Source organism: Kogia breviceps, chromosome 4, assembly GCF_026419965.1.
Source record: "Kogia breviceps isolate mKogBre1 chromosome 4, mKogBre1 haplotype 1, whole genome shotgun sequence".
NCBI classification, from domain to species: domain Eukaryota; kingdom Metazoa; phylum Chordata; class Mammalia; order Artiodactyla; family Physeteridae; genus Kogia; species Kogia breviceps.
The window spans coordinates 39,929,979-39,952,792 of NC_081313.1; the positions used below are offsets into that span (position 1 = coordinate 39,929,979).

Below are 22,814 nucleotides of genomic sequence, written 5' to 3' on the forward strand. Positions count from 1 at the left end.
TTGTAAATAAAATAGAAGTCACTACTTTTCTAGCTTACATAACATGAAAAGAAAATCAGAACATCAATTATTTCTCTTTACAGTTGATTGTTCTTCGGTTCTGTAGTCAATAGAATTCTCAAAATATATTCATGTCTTGTGAAGTTGTGCTTAATTTTTCATAAAGTCATAATGACCTTAATAGTGAAACAACAAAATAAAGGGCTTATTTCCGTAATGACACTCCTATCCATTTAATAAGTGATTTGCTTCTGTTAAAAATCTTCATGGTATTTTGTAACTGGAAATAGGCTGAATTAACTATGGGGGCATGATGGAATCAGGAACTGAAGGAAGGAGTTTCTTGTGTTCTACCCCTTTATTCATTCAGTTTCAATCCCTTACATTTAATGGAGTGGCATTTGCAGTAGAAAAAGAAGGATTTTTAAATCATTAGTAAACTAGATTGCCATAAGCAATTAATTTTGTAAAATGGTGGTAAATCAAGGTGCAGCTTTAAGCAACAAAAACAATAAAGAATATTAGAGTTGAGTTTGTTTAGTTATTGGCAAAATGCTTTCCCAAGGATAGGTGAAGATGTGCTCATTCATTTCCATGGTAACTAGAGGTGCTGCTTGTGTATGGAATGATCCAGAATCAAACTGAATCAAGTCCTCCAGAAACAGTGGGGCCGACAACTCCTGATTTTTTTGCTGAAAAATTAAGGAAGTAATTTCCACTGAGCCACAAACATTTAAGCATGAAAAATGTTTCCATCTGGTTTGCCTTATTTTGCTTCTTATTTTATGATATTTAAGTGGAAAAACAGGAGGATAAGGAGATCCCAAGTTTAGGGAGTGTCTGTCAGTCGGGTCTCCCTGCCATCAGGTTCTATTAAAATATTATCAGCTTGAACCCAAGCTAAGTCAGGAAGTACAGATGTCAAACATTATGTATGGTAATGTGCACAGATCAGTCTTCGAGAACTCTATACTCATTGTGCCTTCCCAACTTTGTGGATACATATGAATGAAATTGAGTCTATTATGCTCTTGACTTTCAGAACCACTTTTGACAGACAGTAAAGATTGCATATTGAAAAATGTATTTGATAGCATGTATTATTTATACCCAGCCTCAAAGTTCAGTGAACCCCAAACTGACCCTAGGATAATTTTGTACTCCCCCTCTTGCTTGTCTGATGTGTTTACAGCACCTTTAAATATCTCTGTGTAATGGAAGTGAACAGGAACTAGAAAGTAGAGCCAATTACTCATAATGTTTTCCTTGAGGATTGGACAAGATGACGTTATATAATATTTTCCCCTCTCTCTGGTGTCAATAACCCTGAAATGATTTTGTCTGCACTATAAAAAGAATATCCTTTGGGAATATCTGAGTAATTCCTCTTGTCTCCACATGAGGGGCCTCTTGGGCAGGTTTCCAAAAGATCTCTAATTTTAATTTTTTGTGAACCAATCCAAGTTTTCAGATTTATTTGAAACTGTTTTTGAAGAGACTCTTCTGACATTAAAAACTCTCTGCTGGGATTTTCACAGCGTATTCCATCAGGGGGAGATGGCGAGACACTGAAATTTTTTGGCCAGTCTATCCACGGAGAAATGGATTTAAATGGTGACGGTCTGACTGATGTCACTATTGGGGGCCTTGGTGGTGCTGCCCTCTTCTGGTATGTATTTGAATAACAGCCAATTAATATGATAATATTTTCCAAATAGTTCCAGAGCTCAGAGTATGATTAGAATTTATATACCAAATGTCTGTTTCTTTTTGTGCTCCATTATTCAGATAAAAATTATGCAATTTGGGAATCTGAGAAGTTGATAAATCTTAAAAATAGAGAAACCATATTAAAGGAACAAATAGAATCAACTCTTAATTGGGGTATCTATTATGTAATTGTCACTAAGATAAGTATTCTGCTTGGAGGGAAGCATAGGGGAAAAGTGAGCCTCATACAGGATGTATATAAACAAGAAACTTTCCCTAAATTTAAGTTACTTACAAGCTTTTAGCTCTTCATTTACCTAACACACAGAACTAGACATTTGTGCACCATTGTCTGATTATGTTTACATTGTTGGTCTAGCATAGAAGCATCTACAGTAATATCTTTTCTCAGCCTTTAAAATGCCTGCATCCCCAAATTAATTTCAGTTAACTGTAAAATCTTCATCAATCATCAGATATATTCATTAATACCATTTTATTAATTAATTAACTTATTAATAAAATAATTTATTAATTAATAGCATTAATAACTAGCTTTAACTAGTTAATAAGACACTATTTCAAAAGGGTTCTATTTGAAAAAAATGTGACTAAAAATGTCAATAACCTTAACAAGAAATTTGTGTGATAATTTTGAAAAATGTTGCAAACTTTGTTAAGACATATAAAGGAAGGATTTAATAAATAAAAAATGTTTATGCCATGTGCCTCAATGGAAAGTCCACATGTTGATTCTTTCAAATTAATCATTAGTTTAGTGCAATTCAGATAGTCTTTTGCCAAACTTTATGTAGAAAGATAGTAAAGAAAATTGTGAAAGAGGTGAAGATAGAGACTGGAATATATGACTTTGTCATAATTTAAAATAATCCTTAAGAACTAATGGTCAAATAAAAGTTGTATACTAAACTATACAGAGTAACCATTATGTTTTTTTAAAAAATTTTTTAACTGTACAGTAGAGGGAAAGGAAAACTGAAAGGAGATGCTTAGGAGGAGAGAATGCTAGGCAGCAATGGCTGTGAATTTCCAGGGAGCCCACCCGAAACCAAGGCTCCAGACCAGAAGCCACCAGTTTCGGGAACAAAGAGAACATTTAGTTTTTGTTCGAACTGTTAATCCTGGATTAATTCATTAGGATAATCTTTACCCAGAAATATTTATTGTATTCACCCTTGTATATTAAAAAATATACATACTTTTTTTTTTTTTTTTTTTTTTTGCGGTATGCGGGCCTCTCACTGTTGCGGCCTCTCCCGTTGCGGAGCACAGGCTCCGGACGCGCAGGCTCAGCGGCCATGGCTCACGGGCTTAGTTGCTCCACGGCATGTGGGATCTTCCCGGACCAGGGCACGAACCCGTGTCTCCTGCATCAGCAGGCGGATTCTCAACCACTGCGCCACCAGGGAAGCCCTATACATACATTTTAAGGACGATTTTTGTTCTCCAGTTTTGTCTCAAGGGCTTCTTACAAAGCCCTGAAAACTTGTTTCTGGCCTCTCCTGTCCCCAGTCAAGGCTTTATCACTGAGGGGCCAGAATGACAGACTTGTGTCCCTGTCATCTCCCAGCAAAATGGACTAAACCAGTATACTTCAACGTGAAGACCAAGATTTTCAATGCTGAAGGAGGGATTGAGAGTGGATGTGGATGGCAGGTGATAAACATAGGCCCACCCAGCAGTCAGGGACATCCAGGAGCAGATGGGAGCACCCCATCCTGTGGGTGGACTGAGCCACAGACGCTCTAAAGATCTGCGTGGGGCAGAGAGGGGATGTGGGTTGGGGAGTGGTCAAGGCAGCCTCATGCCCAGAGGATCCAAACTTCGAAGCAGGAAACTAGACACGCTCATTCACTCATTCGTTGCTGGTGAAACAGTAAACTGGTTAAAACCCATTAGTAGGGGGCTTCCCCGGTGGCGCAGTGGTTGAGAGTCCGCCTGCCGATGCAGGGGACACGGGTTCGTGCCCCGGTCCGGGAAGATCCCACATGCCGCGGAGCGCTTGGGCCCGTGAGCCATGGCCGCTGAGCCTGCGCGTTCGGAGCCTGTGCTCCACAACGGGAGAGGCCACAACAGTGAGAGGCCCGCGTACCACAAAAAAATAAAATAAAATAAAAAAAATAACCATTAGTAGGTATTTGTCACTAAAGTGTTAAAAAGCCTTAAAATGTTCATACTTTTTAATTTAACCTCCTAATAATTTTTTAAAGATATAATCTATGGTTAAAGATATATGGTCTTTAATCACAGTGCTGTAGGTTATAGATATTTTTTTAAAGAAGGTAAGATAAATATCCAGTAAGAGAGGTTTGAGTAACTAGATTATGGTTCATGCATATGTTGGAATCGTATAATGCCATTAACAATAATGATCTCAGAAAAATAGAAATATTGGAAGGTTGTTTATTATATTATTTTTTAAAGTATTTATGCTTGTATATGTATATGGGCCAGTGTGTGTGTGTGTATGTGTGTGTGTGTGTGTGTGTATACTTACGCATGTATGTGTGTGTATGCATCTCTCTCTATACAGACATACACATATATGTATATGAATGGTGCTTATTGTTAAATGATAGAATTACAACTGATTTGTATTTACTTTGTTTCCTTTACTATATTTTCATATTTTCTATGCGTAAATTGTTGTAAAAGAAAAATAACTATAATTTTTCTTTTAAAACGCAAAAACATAATCAGGGACCTATGTATTCACAAGATACCTAGCTCTAAAGAGCCAGTCTGGTTACAAGGTAGAAACCAGATAACGGTGTTCAACAATTATGCTGGCTTTATTCTAAGGCGTTAGAGTCAAGCTCCATATACTCTGCCTAATTCTGTATTACTCTGCTCTCACTTCAGATTACTGGAAATCACTGGGCTTTGGAATTAAAAAGACTGGGTTTAAAATCCCAGTTTTGCCCTCTGAACAGCTTTTGACTTTGGATAAAATATACTTGATCTCTCAAAGCCTCAGTTATCTCACATATAAAAGAGAGATAATAACATGTCTTGTTATAAAAGTTAATTTAAAATGTAAATGAATAATAAATAGCATGTGTGCCTAGCACAGTGCTTCAAATGCTATTCTGCTTCTCCTCAGAAACAAGGACAAGGCTGAACCTACAAGAAGAACAGACAAGTATTATAGTGCCGAAACGATGTCCAGGGGCCTCTGGGCTCTTTCCAGATTGGGAACAAACTCAAAAGTGCTGAAAATATGGTTTTGGTTCTGAGGTTGCACCTGGTTGCTTGGTTTTATCTCTTTTCTATCATGGGCAATATGGGTCTTTGGCCTATGAATTGTAGGGGATGAAAAATAATTTTTGCCTTTACCCTTCTGAGCTCTTGGCTGAGACGACTGTAGTAAAAGAAGACAAATAAGGAAAAAAAAAAAAAAACCCAGAAGTTTATTAACACGTATATGTCATGTATACATGGGAGTTCCCAGGGAAAAATGAATAGCTTCCCCAGGTAGCTTAGCATTCACACTTAAAAATCATCTTAATAGGGAAAGGGGAGGGAGCTGTAGGCCTCAGGGGAGAGTAAATGATCTTTATTGGAAAGATGAATGAATAGGCCCTTAGGAGAATAGATGGGAGGTAAGATGGTTTGCAACAAAGTTTGTCTGGGTGTGGTGTCCACTGCAACCTCCTCTCTTGTAATGAGTTAGTTTTCCCTGGTTGATGAAACTCCTGGGTAGAGATTTATGACAACTGAGTTTCTTTTGGAGGATCTGTCTTTAAGCAGGTAAGCAGAGTTCAGAGAAAGGCTCTCCCTGCATTTTTTGTATTTTTAAGTGCCTGCAGCTCAAAATCAATATACCAAAGCGGCATGTTTGGGGGTGGCCTGTCCTAAACTCCTATAGCCATATTTTAGGGTCGCATATTCTGCTACCCTTCAGAAACCAAAGCTCAAAATGGTTCCAGAATAACCTGGGTGCATTCAGAACATCAATTACAATTTCTTCTATATCAAAGATTCAAGAGAGAAAGGAGTCCTGAGAGCCCATACTGTATACAAAGAAGAATCCTCTTGGATGCACTCACTTTGCACTCCCAAAATGATGGCATGCATTAAATGTAAAAATGTGTGAGTCATCACCATGGCTTATGTGTTTGCAGGTCCCGAGATGTGGCTGTAGTTAAAGTGACCATGAATTTTGAACCCAATAAAGTGAATATTCAAAAGAAAAACTGCCACGTGGAGGGAAAGGAAACAGTATGCATAAATGCCACAGTGTGTTTTGATGTGAAATTGAAGTCCAAAGAAGACAGGGTTTACGAAGCTGGTAAGTGTCGTATATACAGAAGCACTTTGGGGCAGGAGGACAATGTATTTGCTCCCGCATGATGAAATCCAGTCAGATATTTTTTTTTAAATTTCCCTCGATGATAGGAATCTGCACATCACATTTGCCCTTGCAAACATGTTGAACCTTGAGAAAAATTCTACTGCAGAAGGAATAGGTTATGGAACTCAGTAAATTCTGGAGCAGAAACTACATGCTTATATTTGGTGGCCTTCCACAGCTGGATTCCATGTTTTCCCTCTGGCTCTCCTATTGACTCTGAATAGTCAAGTGCTAAAGAGAGAAAGAGACACCAGTTGGGAGGCAGAGTTGGAAACTGGGCTCTCTCCAGTAAGACTGGTACTGCAGAGGACCTGACTGCCAAGCCACCCTACCTTCCTGAGATTCCTTTGCTCCAGTCAGGAGGTGACCCTGGTTTTTGAGTGTCAGACAGATTCCGTGTGTGTTCTCAGGCACATTACATCAGCCTGGGTATCCTCCTTTTTCCTGCACTCTACAATTTCTAAAGCGGTTTTTAATGATATTGAAACATGTTGGAGTCAAAACTATGAAGGCCATTGGCTGCCAAAGAGTAATTTACTCTGCAAACCAAATACAAGTAGAATGAGAAAACCTCCTAATCCTTAAAATCTATTTTTCTAAATTTGTTCTACATGTGCATATTTATGATCTGCAGTGGACCTCTGACTGGAAGATAAATGAGGTATAGGAATGTAAAATAATGATTAACATTTTCATATGCAACATTTGTCTTATTTTTGTATAGTAATTAAGCAATCAAATAAGAAAGATTGTTGCCTTCATAGAAAGTATAAGGTTTAACTTGTTTTGCTCATTGTGGTATGCTTATTTTATTAAGCTTATTTATTAAGCTTATATTATTATATCCTTTGAACATAGTCAAAAATGACAATTTTTATAAAATAGGTTAAAATGTCACGAATGTATTTTTTTTCTCTACTGAAATACAACATAACGAATATTCTAATCAGGGCTCCAACATTTCTACACTAAAAAAATAAATTTAAGTGAAAACCCAGTAAACATAGGCATGGACAAGAAATTAGGTGGTATGTAGGGGTGTGTGTGTGTGTGTGTGTGTGTGTGTGTGTGTGTAAACATACATATACATTTTAAAATAAGTGTAATTAAACATTAAAAGCCTTGTGAACTCAGAAAACAGTTCTATAGAGTTCCTCAAGGTTATCTTCATGACTGCAAATACATTGTATTACAGTAGTATGGATATGCTGAATAAGAGAACTTTTGTCGACTGATTGCCCAAGAGATTTTTCTGTAATGTTAATTTAATGAACTGGATCATATGAAAATCACCTGAAATGAACATATCTGTCAATTATTCTTTTTATATTTTTATAGATATGCAGTACCGTATCACACTAGATTCTCTAAGACAGATATCACGGAGTTTTTTCTCTGGAACTCAAGAGAGGAAGATTCAAAGAAACATCACAGTTCAAGAATCAGAATGCACTAAGCATTCCTTCTACATGTTGGCAAGTAAATCATATATAATAGCTGCCTTGTTCCAAATCAAAAATAAAATATAGATGTCTTATTTCAAGTCAGTCAATCTTACTTTCATTTCAAAGTGCAAATCATGAATTAAACTTTGTTCACTTTTATCAGAAAATCACAGGTCTGATTTTCTAATCTCCAAATACATTTCATAAAACTATCTTTCATCTTCCCTGTGTATGCTATCAAATATCCATATATTATGGAACACTAAAAGACACAGTACACCAGTTGATAGAGACCTTGTATTTCATTCATTTATTCCTTTCTTTCTTTCTTTCTTTCTTTCCTTCCTTCTTTCTTTCTTTCTTTCTTTCTTTCTTTCTTTCTTTCTTTCTTTCTTTCTTTCTTTCTTTCTTTCTTTCTTTCTTTCCTTTCTTTCCTTTCTTTCCTTTCTTTCCGCATTGTTGAACTTTTGTGGGCCTTGTCCATCAGAAGTGCTTAAGTGCCCTGAGGGGAAACTGTTGGGCCATATGCATTCCGGGGTCTGTTCTTGTCCATTGAACTATGTGTTTCACTCTTTGACTTTAGATTAAAGGAAAAAGATCTTGTATTTTCTATCATCTGTAGACTTTGTGCTACCTGTCCCTGTTTTGGTGGATGAGGGAACCTTGGAAAGCAAATGATTAACCTCTAGAGATGGCTGATAAGCCAGTGTGAACCATTTAAATGTATTTTACTGGGTCGCTGTATATGTGGGAGGAGTTTCTTAAACATTTTCTTAAAATGTACATGACACTAAAGAAGAAAAGCAGAATGGATGTACTGAGAAAACACTGATTTTGTTAACAGATTGAGACTTGAGACTTGAACATGATCTTGGAATTTTAAATGAAATAGCCTATTTGTCCCACCTCTGACTTATTTCTGTATTCTTGATGCATTCATCTTCCATATTTTGAAAATATTATAGTCAGGGGCAGGAAAGTGACAGAAGACATGCATGCTGGTGTGCCATGTTTACTCTTCCTCAGTGATTTTCAAGTCAATATTCCCCATGACATATGTCAAAATAAGCTTATTTGGTCAACATTGAAATCAGATTATGATTAGAAAAATAAAAATGGAGGATTTTTTTTTATTTGTTTCATCAGAATTGAACATTTAGGAGTTAGAACTTGGATAAGATTTGAAAAGTCATGAAACCAGATTTGGCAGTGCCTCCAACCTGCTAAAAAATCACTGTAGTATATGTTTCTCCAAAAATTTAGTATCTAGCTATATCTAGGCACTGGGATTAAAAGGAATGAACTAGTTTCAAAATTTGCAAAATTCTTCTGGATTTTAATGTATACTTTAACATTTGTTCTGGAGTCAGCCAGGATGGAATTTGTGTCCCAGCTTCCTCACTTTCTGAATAATTTTGACAAAGCGGTTTAGTCTCTTAGAGGCTCAGTTTTCTATCTGTAAAATAAAGACTGTAATTAGTATGCATCTCGGAGGATTGTTGAAATAATTCTTAATAATGTGTATAAAGCTCTTAATTCTGGACATGTCATGAATGATGGCTGTCACTGATGATAGTATAAACAATGTTCATCACATCCATATTATTTTCATATCATTTCACATATAAAATTCTTACAACTCAAGGTATATATTATATTAATGAAATGCAACTCAATTTAAAGAAGGGTTGCTCTCTTGAAGTTGAAAGACTTTCCTATAAGTATTACACAGTGATTTTTAGCTCGAGGTCTCAAGAGAAAGGATATTATTATGTAAGTAGCTTTGAGGGGTACATTCTGACATGGCCAAGTACGACCTATCCATCATTCCAGCAGACCCATCTGAGAAGCTGGACGTGAGTCAACTGGTCACAGTAGGAAGCCTCTGTGTTCGTTCTAGCAGCGTCACTTGTCAAGGCAGAAGGGCGGTCTCTCTCCAGTGAAGCAAAAACCTGATCAGGTCATATGTCACATCAGGTACACAGGAATGTCCAGTGAGCCTGGCCCACAGGGCAGAAGAAGGAAGCCATGACAAGGTCAGAACATCCAATAAATATGATGCCGATAACATATTTTATGTTTTCACCTCTAGGACAAGCATGACTTTCGGGACTCTGTGAGAATAACTTTGGATTTTAATCTTACCGATCCAGAAAATGGGCCCGTTCTTGATGATTCTTTACCAAATTCAGTACATGAATATGTAAGTCAGATTTTTTTAAATTCAGAATACTTATTTATGGATATATTGGGGAAAAAAACTGAAACACATAAACAGATGTATACACAGAAGCCTAAATCAATTATATTATTTTTTAAAAAAAGAATTAGACTCTTCTAGACTTTTCCCAATTCTTCTAACTTCCTACTGTTGGAGTTTAAGGGAACTTATAAATGACACCTATTTTTATCGCTCCTAAATTTAGGACCAATCGAAAGAAAGACATGGGTTGGCCAATTGGAACTCCCCTTTATTACTAATGAACACTGGGTTGCAGGGCATGGTTTGGGTATAATGGGTGTCCTACTGAGCCAGGCATAGACCACAGGTAAGCAAATAGGTCATTAGCAGTGCTCAGCAATCTCGGGCCTTCCCGGGGGCCCACCTTGTAAAACTTGTTGAATGGAAATGTAGATGTATGCTTCCCATGAGCTCACCACCACCCCAAGAGCAGAAGAGACAGGAAGGGACTGAGCTGTGTTCACCTAGTTTTTGCTTCCAAATTCACAGAGTCTACTGTCCCACCCCTGAGAGACATTGAGTGAGTGGGTAAAAGGATGGGATCACAAGTGTGGCACCAAAGGAGGAATCATTAGTGGTGGAGAATTAGCTTTCCCCGGCACCTATCTTCTGCTTTCCCTTCTCCCTTCCAAATATATTTATTGAGTGTCTTATATGTACCAGACATCAGAGCTTACAGTCTAACCTAGGAAGTAGGTATTAGGTAGTAATTAAAGCACATGCTCTGGAGAACTTCCAGAGCTCAACGGGAACTTCTGCTAGACTGTGTTAAGGGGCGCTCCCTGGAACTTATGACATTGCATTTGAGACCTGAAGCCTAGGAAGTGGAAGAGCAGTGGTCCAAGCAGAGGGATATGTGCAAAGGTTCTGAGGCATAAAAGGAACTAAACTAAAATCACTAGCATGGCTGAAGCTGAAGAGCAAGGGCGGAAGGTCATGTGGGATGAGGCAGGAGGCACAGGCAGGAGCCAAATCACCAGGACTTTGTGCCACTGCACAGATTTTAAATGTTTTTGAGGAGCCATGGAATGCCATTGTTGGTTTTAATTGGTTCGCTGATAGCGAACCAATTAAAAAAATTAAATTAAACCAATTTTTAAAATCCTTTTTTTTTTAAGGATTACTTCAGCTGTGCAGTGGAGAATGATTGGAGGGAATCAAGAGTGGGTGTGGGAGACCAGTCAGGAAGCTGTTACTTAATCTAGGGAGGAAATAGGATGGTTTGGACTAGAGGTGGTGGTGGAAATGGAGAGGCAAGGAGAGCTGTGGGAAATATTTAGAACAGCGGTAGAATGGACTGTTCTTGGTGATGGATTAGATAAGGGGAAGGGCTTAATGAAGAAAAGGAGTCAAGGGAAGCTCCCAGTTATGTGGCTTGCTCATTTTCTACCCTCTTGACTGAGGCTATTATGATCCTAAGTATTTGATTCTTTTAAATAGAAAATCTCATAATCAGAGGTGAGTGTTACAGTGTTCTCTCATAACTTTGGATCGTAGAGTACTTGACTTATTTCTTTGAAACTGTTCTACTCTGGCAGACGAAAGCCACTGAAAAACATCTGTGGAAACTGTGCATTCCTTAAAGGAATGGAAGAATTTATAACCAAAAGTAAAGGTTATGATTTTCCCCTATCAATTTTAGGAACAACTGTAAAAATTCCTTATGATTTCTGCAGTGAAATCTATTCTGTTTATGATTTTCTTCTTTCGGCAGTATGTCATTTCTTTTATGCAAGTTCATAGGTAATTTTCAATAATGCCTAGCTAAAGTTTGAAAAATGTTTTTTTGTGAATATTTCAGATTCCCTTTGCCAAAGATTGTGGAAACAAGGAAAAATGTATCTCAGACCTCGCACTGGATGTCTCCACCACAGAAAAGGGCCTGTTTATTGTCAGGTCCCACAATGATAAGTTCAATGTTAGCCTCACAGTCAAAAATAAAGAGGACAGTGCCTATAACACCAGAACCATAGTGAATTATTCTCCAAATCTAATTTTTTCAGGAATTGAGGTAAACTTTTAGTTATACATTTATTTATTCTTGTAATACTCACACGTTGAACCTACTTTTCATGCTACTGAGGTAAATTTTTATTACATTGATTTTAGAATAGAAAGCATTTTGTACAAAATTAGTACTCACTGATGGTGAAAGGACCAAGATTTTTTTAAAAGCTTTTTTCAGATATATTTCTTTAGAGCTCTTAGACTCTTCTTGGATTCAGTATGAGGAACGGATCTCTGATATACCAAAACTTTATGTTTCACAGAAGCCTTACACCACTGAAATTGAGACTGAGTCAAGAAAAAAAATAAACATAACACTCAAAGTCAAAACAGTGTAACAGAAGGGCAGAGAAGGAGTAATACACGTGCTGAACAATAACAAAAAATTTACATGCAAAAAAATCGATACCATTCCCTACTTTTTCTATGCACAATCCTTACACTGGCAAGAGAGTTGTACTAAATGATTATGTCTCATTGTCATGACAGAAGGTTGTTTTGGTTTTTGTTTTGTTTTGTTTTGGCCGTGCCACGCAGCTTGCAGGATCTTACTTCCCTGACCAGTGATCGAACCCAGGCCCCTGGCAGTGAAAGTGCTGGGTCCTAACCACTGGACAACCAGGGAATTCCCCAGACGTTTTTTATTATTTTGGCAATAACATACAGCTGCATAAGATGCTCTATCAGGATTAATTAGTACTTCCAAATTTGAACTTTGCTTTTAATTCTGATCTCTGAATGAATTCCCCTGAATCAAAATTCAGTATATATGAGTTAGTAATATATATAATTCATATTAAAAGCAAATACACTTATTATATACAATATTAAACATTTTAATTGTCTAGTTTCTATAAATTCAGATTTTCACTGACATTTCTCTCCATTTATTAGGATATCACTTAGGGACGTGATACTAAGATAGGCTTTAAAAATGTCCTATATTACTACCACCTATTTTATTTTATAATAATAAACATTTATTACTGATATATACTATTCTAAGTTCTTTATAGATTTTATTTTATTGAAGTATTGCTGATTTACAATATTGTGTTAATTTCTTCTGTACAGCAAAGTGACTCAGTTATACACATATATATCATATTCTTTTTCATATTCTTTTCCATTATGGTTTCTCACAGGATATTGGAATACCCTGTGCTATACAGTCAGACCTTGTTTATCCATCCTATACTACCACCTATTTTAGATTCAGGAAAGAATGTTAATTAAAAATCCAAATGTGCAAATTGATGCTGGGAAAATATTACCACTGAATTCTTCTCAGAAAAGAGGACTATATTAAATATCATTGTATCTTCTTCAAATGACTTCATGGCCTCAGCAGAGAGGCAGAGCTATGAAATCAACAAGGCCTCTCTTCTCCTCCTATTAATGACAACAATAGTAATAATAATAATGGCAGTCATTTCTTGAGTCATATTATGTGTCAGAAACTGTTCTACAAGTTCTACTTATTCATAGTTAACTCTCATTAATTCCTTTGTACGTAGGTATTATTATACTACAGAGATTCTAAGATAAATCCCTTTTTTCACAATTTAACATTTCTGTAATTGCATTTTACAGTTGCTATGTTAATTTAACAGGCAGCATTATTGTTTCTTTCTTATTGGTATGTAAAATACTGGTGAGTCTCATATTCAAGGTCATTTTCAATTTGATGAGATAGAGTTCGACTAACCCCACCTGACAGAAAATCAGGCCCAGAGAAGTGAGGAGTCCCAACAAGGATAAAGCTAACAGTGGTAGAGTCAGAGTTTAAATCCTGGTGTTTCCAGGTCAGAACTCAAGCTCTTACCCACTCCTCCAGTGACGACCATTCACTGTGGGCTTCCATGTGTCAGTCCAGTATGTGTGGGTTATTTTGTGCAGCCACCTATTCACCCTGTGAGGTAGATGCTGTTCGTACTCCCATTTTTCAGTGGAAGATCTAGACAGGCTGGTGTGATGCACTTCATCCTACAGCCATCCTTAACCGAAGTGATGTTTTCACATTTCCATGGGCTGTGGGACAAGTGATCCCAGAATGCTGTGACTCTCACAACTATACTGAGAAACAAATCCTAGCAAAGCAGTCTAAGGTTCAGCTGGGAAAATTCTAGACCATCAAGCTCAAGTATTTCACCTGCGTGTCTGTTCTAATTCTGTTTCCTTTCTCTTCCTAGGCTATCCAAAAAGACAGTTGTGAATCCAGTCATAATATCACATGTAAAGTTGGATATCCTTTCCTAAGAAGAGGAGAAATGGTAAGCAAATTGTAGAAAATACATGTGGCAATTGGATATGAAAAATAATCTGCTCAAAGCCAAATATATAAATCCTTCTAGTGGTAGTTTAGGATGACATAGATGAACAAGATTGAATTCAAAATTGTGAGATCTTGAAATCAAAAGGCAATTGTGGCATGGGTCAAACTCAAACACCAGGACAAAATTAAGAATTTTTACTCTACAGCTTATATGATAAATGGACCTGGGAAATTCTGGTATTAGTGTCGCCTATATAGTAGGCTTTTCTACTGTAGGAAAAAGAATCTTTCAAACCAGTTGGTTTAGAACTTTGTATAGAAACTCTACTTCCATTTCTCTTTTTTAAAAATAATAACCTCACTGAGATATAATGCACATACCACAAAATTCACTCATTTAAAGTTCAGTGGGTTTTAGTATATTCACCTAATTGTGAATTGTGTACCATCACCACAATGGATCCTAGAACATTTTCACACCCCACAAAGATACCCTGTATGCATCACTAGTTACTGCTGTTTTTTTCCTCGATAATCCCTCCATCAATCCCAGGCAACCACTAATCTACTTTCTTTCTCTATGGATTTGCCTATTCTGACATTTCATATAAATGGAATCATACGATATGTGGACTTTTGTGACGGGCTGACTGGCTTCTTTCACTTAGTATAATGTTTTCAAGGTTCATCTGTTTATCAGTAATTCATTTTTTTAAAATTTCCAAACAATATTCCATTTTATGAATATATCAAATTTTATTTATTCATTTATCAGTTGATGGGCATTTGGGTTGTTTCCACTTTTTTGCTGCTATAAATAATATTTCTGTGGATATTTGTGTATAGGTTTGGTATGGACACATGTTTTCAATTCTCTTGGATATAAACCTAGAGGTGGAATTGCTGAGTTATATGGTAACTAATGTAACATTTTGGGGAACTGCAAAACTGTTTTCCAAAGTGGCTGTACCATTTTACATTCCTGCCGACAATGTATGAGGATTGCAATTTCTCCACATTGTTGCTACCTGTCTTTTTATTATAGCCATCCTGGTGGGTGTGAAGTAGTATCTCATTGATGTTTTGATTTGCATTTCCCTAATGGCTAATGAAGTTACATCTTTTCATGTGCTTATTGGCCATGTGTATTTTTTTTTGAGTAATGTCTATTCAGATCGTTTACCTATTTTTTAATTGGGATGTCTTTTTGATTATTTGGTTGTAAGAGATCTTTGTATATTCTACATGCAAGACTCTTATCAGAAATGATTTGCAAATATTTTCTTCCATTCTGTAAGTTGTCTTTTCATTTTCTTGATGGTGTTCTTTGGAGCGCAAAAGTGTTTACTTTGATGAAGTCCAATTTATTTATTTATTCTTTCGTCATTCATGCTTTTGGTATCATATCTAGGAAGACTTTGCCTAACCCAAAGTCACAGTTACTCCTGTTTTTTCCAAGAACTTTACAGTTTTAGCCCTTATATTTAGATCTATGATCCACTTTGATGGACTTTTGTGTATGGTGTAAGTAAAGAGTCCAACTTCATTCTTTGTGGATATTCCCACACCATTTATTGAAAAGACTATTCATTCCCCCATTGGATTGTCTTGGCACTCTTGTTGAAAATCAATGGACCATAAACACATGGGTTTATTTCTTGTATCTTTGTTGTATTTCATTGATCTATATGTCTATCTTCATGAAAGTACCACGTTGTTTTGATTACTGTAGCTTTATTGTAAGTTTTGAAATCAGGAATTGTAAGTCTTCGAACTATGCTTTCTTTCTAAAATTGTTTGGCTATTCCACGTCCCCTGCATTTCCATTTGTATTTTAGAATCAGCTTGTCAGTTTCTGCAAAAAAAATTAAAAGCCAGCTGGGAGTATGATGGGTATTGGGGGAGTGTTACCATCTTAAAAATATTAAGTCTTCTGACCCATGAGCATGGGATGTCTTTCCATTTATTTAGATCTCCTTTAATTACCTTCAAAATTGTTTTGTAGTTTTCAGAATACAAGTTTGCATCTCCTTTGTTAAATATATTTCTAAACATTTTATTCCTTTTGATGCTGTTTTAATGGAAATCTTTTAATTCATTTTCATATTGTTTATTACTAATGCATAGAGATACAATTTTTTTCCATACTGATCTTTTACCCTGCAATCTTGCTGGAATTATTTAGTAGTTCTAATAGTTTTTTTAGAGGATTCCTTAGGATATTCTATATATAAGATCATGTCATCTGCAAATAGAGGCATCCTTTCCAATCCAATGCCTTCTATTCCTTTTTCTTACCTAATTGCCCTGCCTAGAACCATACTAATTGAAGAGAGAAGAGTTCTTTCATCTATTTTTAAAGAAATATTTGTGGGCTTCCCTGGTGGCACAGTGGTTGAGAATCTACCTGCCAGTGCAGGGGACATGGGTTCCATCCCTGGTCTGGGAAGATCGCACATGCCGAGGAGCAACTAAGCCTGTGTGCCACAACTACTGAGCCTATGCTCTAGAGCCTGTGAGCCACAGCTACTGAACCTGCGTGCCGCAACTACTGAAGCCCACACACCTAGAGCCTGTGCTCCGCAACAAGGGAAGCCACCAAATGAGAAGCACGCGCACTGCAATGAAGACTAGCCCCCACTCGCCTCAACTAGAGAAAACCCATGCACAGCAATGAAGACCCAACACAGCCAAAAATAAATTAATTAAATAAATAAATCAAAAAATAAAATAAAATAAAAAATAAAGAAATATTTGTTTCCATGAACAGCAGAGAATAATCATCTCATTTAATGATAAACATGGTATTTGCATCTATTTTCAGTGAAGGTTGCTTTTCGGTATGAATATTTGCTCCTTATTCACTATTGAGTTAAGGAGGGAAATCTTTAATTAATCAAAATGGTTTGAAATAAGAAGGTATTTTATTTACTTGACATAGACTTAAACAAAAAAAGAGAAATACTATCCCAATATTTATTTCAACTTTCTTAGATTATAATATTTTTATAAGACTTCAAAGTAGATCCCTGACATCTTTAACACACATCCTAAAAAGCTGACAAACACTGGTTTGGACATCTGGAAATGGCAGATGTCTATCTATAGTGAAATTCTTAATGACAAATTATCGATAATGAAATCTTTTAGCTCTTCTTTTTGCAAATGAGAATTCAAAAAGCCCTTTCTCCTTAACACATGTGGCATGGTTAATAGTGATTTAGGATACCAACCACGAATCATAATAATTATCATTAAATTCAATAAATATTTTCTATGTCCATTTTACCTTATAGAACTAACTAGATGTACCAATTTACTTTTGGAACCCCATCATAAAGTCTGTTTCTTGACTATCTCAAATGAAATATACTGTGAATTTGCATTCTTTCCCTACAAATCTATAAAATACACATCACTTCTGAAAAAAAAAACACTCTTAATTCCTCTAATTTAACATGGAAATAAGGAATGTCAACCCATGTCTACTCCTTCCTTTGACCACTTCAGTTAACCTTGGAATTATCTCTATTTCCTAAAGAATAGTGATATACCCTCTGTTATATCCCAATCATTGGAGACATTAATTGAAATTGTAATAATTTCTTAACCATCTCTTCCTTTCTTTAGCAATTCTTTGGTGCTTAGGGCAAAAGCTTTACTCAGAGTGTTTCATTGTCATCAGTAGAGAGATGGAAAGATAACATGCAAGTAATTTTTACATGGGCTTTACACTTAGAATATATTTTTAGATTTGCAGTGTAAGCATTTCAGAATCAGGTCAATATGCATAGGCAGCTTCTTCAGCCCCGCTTCTCTGCTAGTGTCTTCCCTCCATCTGAAGACACATCGGGAATGCCAAGACAAATGTCCAGGCCAGTCAGAGGGCTAAGGACAGTCAGGGAAAAATGAGCTCACTGAGACTCTGACAATTTGGCCCACCCAATAAAGCTTCTACTGGAATTGTGATTACTATTTCAAAGCAAGAAAAAAACTATAGAGCTTCAGATTCTCAGAACTATTTTTTAAAAAACTAACTCAAAAAAATATGTGGGAGAAGAAAATCCCACACATTAGAGTGTACGACCATGCAAATCTCAGGATCCCTGAATTCTAGTCACCCCCTTCTAAAAATGGTGCCTAAATTGAATAAAAGAGCTTTAAGTATCGAATCTTGTCTAGTCACAAGATAAAAGTTTAGGTAGCTTATTAATTGTATGTTTTGAACTATCAATTTTGCTGGCCCAAATTCCAAAATACCTCAGCACATTATTGAGTTTGTAAGCATTATTATGAGGCCTCTTGGACTAGAATTCTACTGATGACATATTTCTTCAACGAGTAATCTAGTTTTTGTTCTGCATGTTGGTGTTTATAAAGAGCCATGAATTACATAATTCGTGCTCAGGCATAGTTTCTCAAAAGTAAGTTACTTCCTGTATTTGAGTGTCAGTAAAACAAAAACATTTTCCAGCTTTTCTTGGATATTGTTTTAATTCTGCAATTTATAAACACAACTCACTGCTTTTTAAAGTTATGATTCTTATAGTTTACTTTAAATAGCCAAGCCTTTTATTTTGTTTTATATTGTTTTTGTTATTCCTTAAAGGTCCACAACTTTTTTATACTATCAAATCAATGGAATTCAGTATGTGTTCCCCTATTTTATAATGGATAGATATAGATGGTTGCTGGTACTTGAAGTTTCCATTTGAAAGAGGCTTTAATTATGACCATTTCATAATAACATTGTTTATGATTGTGATCTGGTAGACAATGGTAATATGATAAAATATCATTTATATAATTTAATGTTTTAATCAAAGCAAACATTCTACTTCTTTATCTGTTACTAAAGGTATTTTTATTTTATAGGTAACATTCAAAATATTATTTCAGTTTAACTCATCTTATCTCATGGAAAATGTGATCATTCATTTAAGTACAACAAGGTTGGTTCCTATGTGTGCATGAGTGTATGTGTATGCATGCATATAATTTCTTTCATGTATTTAAAATATTTTGTTTTATAGACTGACTAGAACTTCTTACAGCTTTTATGGGATCAGTAGAAGTGGAAGGCAGTGAACCCCTTTGCTTCACAAAAACATCCTTATGGATAATCAGCCAAATAAAGAAATTTTCATTTAATAGACATAATACACCTAACTGGATTAAATCATTGGTTCTATGAGCTATAAAACATGTTGTAATCACACGTCACTTATATCTGCCAAATTGCATTCAAATCCATTTAAAATTTTACAGGCTTTTCTAATTTAAAAACTTTTACTGACTGCCCATCAAGGTCAACTGAATCATTAGAGGGACTTAAAGTTTTATGATGCCCTTTTGTAGTTTAATAAATTTTATTCAAATCAGTCAAAGCTTCTGAAATGGCGTAGAATACACAAACTAAAAATAACAAAAGTCCAATAAGGACATTGAAATAGTGCTTACCTTTCTTCTAAGTATAACTATCCACTGGACCATAAGCAACTTGAGATAAACTTTTATCATTTGTTATTTTTTTCCCCAGTAAAAAAAAAATCTAATAATCACTAAATAAATGTAGAGTGAGAATGAATGAATTAGTGAGTAGTGAATAAGTGAGAAAATGAATTAATAGATGAGTTAATTCTGTATGCTCAATTCAGTTCAATTCAACAATATTTATTTGAGATCTATTATGGACAAAATATCGAATTTGTCACTCAGGGAATATAAAATTCAATAAGGGCATGAACCTCTTCATGGGGTGAATATTACAGTAGGGGACTGAGACTAATATTTAAATTTTTATAACACAGGATAGAACAAGGAAAATTCATTAGAGAAATATAAGCCATGTGTCAGAGACTTAATGGAGGGTGAAATTACATCTGCTTGGCAATGAGAATCCAAGAAAGCTTTATCAAGGAGGTTATAATTGAGAAGGACCTTAAAGGGTGGGTAGCAATTCAGAGAGGTTGGTCGGTAGTTAGATGGAACATTTCAGGCAAAATTTACAGCTTGAGCAAAAACTCAAAGGTAGACCACTAGATCTATTTGGGGGAATATTGGCTGATCCATTTTAGTGCAAATATAGAGAATACATAAAGGAGTAATGGAAGATAAACACGGAGTATACATCTTACCATGTTACAGTAAGTGTTGAATTTCAAAATGAGGCATCTTTTCTTAGTTGAACCGGCCACGAGGAGCCAGAGAAGTTTTTGAGGGGTGAAGTCATAAATACCGAGCTGTTTCTTTGGAATATTAACTTAGCTGCAGTGGGGAACGGGACCATTCACAGCAAAAACCCAATCACACATATATCTATAACCCAGGGCAGGGAGCTGCCTTCACTGCCCCATCACACATATCAAGCCGCTGATACACTTGGGAATAAGCAGAGCCATTAATGAGTACTCTTTGCCCATTCTGTGAGACAAAATGCTAGGTGCTTAGTCACTTGGTAGAGAGGTGTGTGTGATAATAATAATGAAATCTAATATTTATTGAGTATTTCCTATGTCCTAGGCACAATGTTAAGTATTTTACACTTGGTACTCACCATTTATTAAGAATTTAATGGTAAAACCCCCATTTTATAGATGAAGAAACCAAGGCACAGAGAGATTAAATAACTTTCCCAAAGTGGGTCTATGTCCAAGAGCAATTTCATGCACTCTGGACCCAGAGCCAGTGTTGGTTACTATTATATTATTTGGACGTACTCTTGTACGCGGGCCTCTCACTGTTGTGGCCTCTCCCGTTGCGGAGCACAGGCTCCGGACGCGCAGGCTCAGCGGCCATGGCTCACGGGCCCAGCCGCTCGGCGGCAGGTGGGATCTTCCCGGACCGGGGCACGAACCCGTGTCCCCTGCATCGGCAGGCGGATTCTCAACCACTGCGCCACCAGGGAAGCCTGGACGTACTCTTTTTTAAGACAGAAGAGTATGAGATACGTGTGTGTATATGTACGTATAAAATATATGCATGCATTTACATAATACATAATTAAACGATAACTAAAATCAGGGGAATAAGTAAGCGCTCAACAAATAATACAATCATCAAGTACAAGGTATAGAAAGACTATAAATGACAAAAATTTTCAGATTTACTCTCAGCTGTGTGATCCTAGGCATGTCTCTTCACAAGGGCCTCATCTGTGATAAATAAGAATCACCTGTGTGATTTATATTAAAAAACACAAATTCATGAGTCCTAACTCGGACCTACTAAATCCGTATTTTTCTAGGAGAGAAGCCCCCAAATCTGTGTATTTAACCATTGACCCAAGAATATTTATCATTCTTCTCATAGAAGTTTGAGAAACCTCATACTAAATGAGTGTGTTTTTCAACCCTCGCTGCACTTCAGAATCACCTCGACAGCTTTTAACAATACCCATCTCTGATCTCCCTCTCCACACTGAATTTTTTTTAAAAAATCAAGGATCCCACACATGTTGTGTGTGTGCTTTATTTAGTTGGCAAAATAAGCTTCTTGTTCAAATGCTTAGAAAGGTCTATAAATAGTCAATGGTTTAATGATTTGTCCAACTGTGCTGTATGTTTTCTAGTGACAGTGAAGAGCCACCTGAAGCCCTTTTTGATAATGAAGTAAACGTTTCTATCCCTGTAAAATATGAAGTTGGACTACAGTTTTACAGGTAGGAGAACACCACACTTTCATGTTGATGCTTCCTACAGCCCGGTGGGTCTCAGCTTGTGGTCCCTGGCAAAGGGCATCAGAATCACCTGGAAGTTTGTTAGGCAGATTCTCTGCCCCACCCCAGACCTACTGAATCAGAAATTCTGTGGGGGGAAGGGGCAGAAATCTGTGTTAAACACTCCAGGTGATTCTGGTGCACTCTAAAAATTGAGAATCAGCATCTCAAATAATCTAAAATGTGAGGTGCTAATGATACCGGATTGCATTAGCAGTCCCATCTTAACTCCTGAATGCAAGGTGAAGACTCAGAAATCCTTCACAAAAGGCGATGTTCTTAGAGGTCACCAACATATTTCTTGGCTCTTGTTATTGTATGGGATCTGATTAGCCTGCCCATTCTGGACATTCAAGATTAAACTATTGCTCATTGACAAGAGCTATTTATTTCTCCCATTATTCATAAACCATCCTTTTTCCTAAGAACTTCTGATCTATCCAAACACCACTCATGTTGGCAAATTTGTATAAGCAGGACTCTAGGCTTTTTCTAGATAAATGTGCACAATGTACAAAAAGTACAAGAATCTGTGGCAAGTTTAGTCTAAGAGTCTTGTCATATTATTAATTTATTTTCTATGGCACTTTCCTTTTACTGATAACAGATGACAAAAGTGAAAGGATTGTATGATATACATGTAAATTTTGCTTCTATTTCTTATCCTTTAGTTCTATTGGCTGTTTTCTATTTTTCTGCTTCCATTTTTCTTGGTACACTCTTTTCCCAAGAATTTTTCATTTATTTAAACTAATAAATATTTCTTATTTGTCTTCTCTAAACTGAAGTACTGCTTTTAAATATGTTTATATTACACTTCATTCTACCAAGTTCATCCAAAGAACATGGAGAAGTTGTATGAAAAAGGCTGAACTTTTAAATTTAGCAGTAAATATAGAACTTTAAATTGTGAAAAGGTAACACATTTTAAAAATCTATTTAAATTCAGCACTATTAAAAATACCAAGTTTTAGCCTGATTATTCACTAAATGTATATGATATTAGCGAATTAATGAAAACTTTTCACTTGGTAACAATGAAA

The 22,814-nt window shown here is 36.2% G+C and overlaps 1 protein-coding gene across 2 annotated transcripts in view; it reads left to right on the plus strand.

Moving 5' to 3' along the window:
* Positions 1-22,814, plus strand: part of ITGA1 (integrin subunit alpha 1) — a 170,429-nt gene that overhangs the window by 126,490 nt on the left and 21,125 nt on the right. For both annotated transcript variants that reach the window (XM_059062985.2, XM_059062984.2), the window contains exons 15-22: positions 1,539-1,669; positions 5,856-6,022; positions 7,424-7,560; positions 9,623-9,733; positions 11,574-11,783; positions 13,972-14,052; positions 18,930-19,006; positions 21,625-21,714. In XM_059062985.2, coding sequence (XP_058918968.1) covers positions 1,539-1,669; positions 5,856-6,022; positions 7,424-7,560; positions 9,623-9,733; positions 11,574-11,783; positions 13,972-14,052; positions 18,930-19,006; positions 21,625-21,714 — 1,004 coding nt within the window. The remainder of the gene's footprint in view (positions 1-1,538; positions 1,670-5,855; positions 6,023-7,423; positions 7,561-9,622; positions 9,734-11,573; positions 11,784-13,971; positions 14,053-18,929; positions 19,007-21,624; positions 21,715-22,814) is intronic.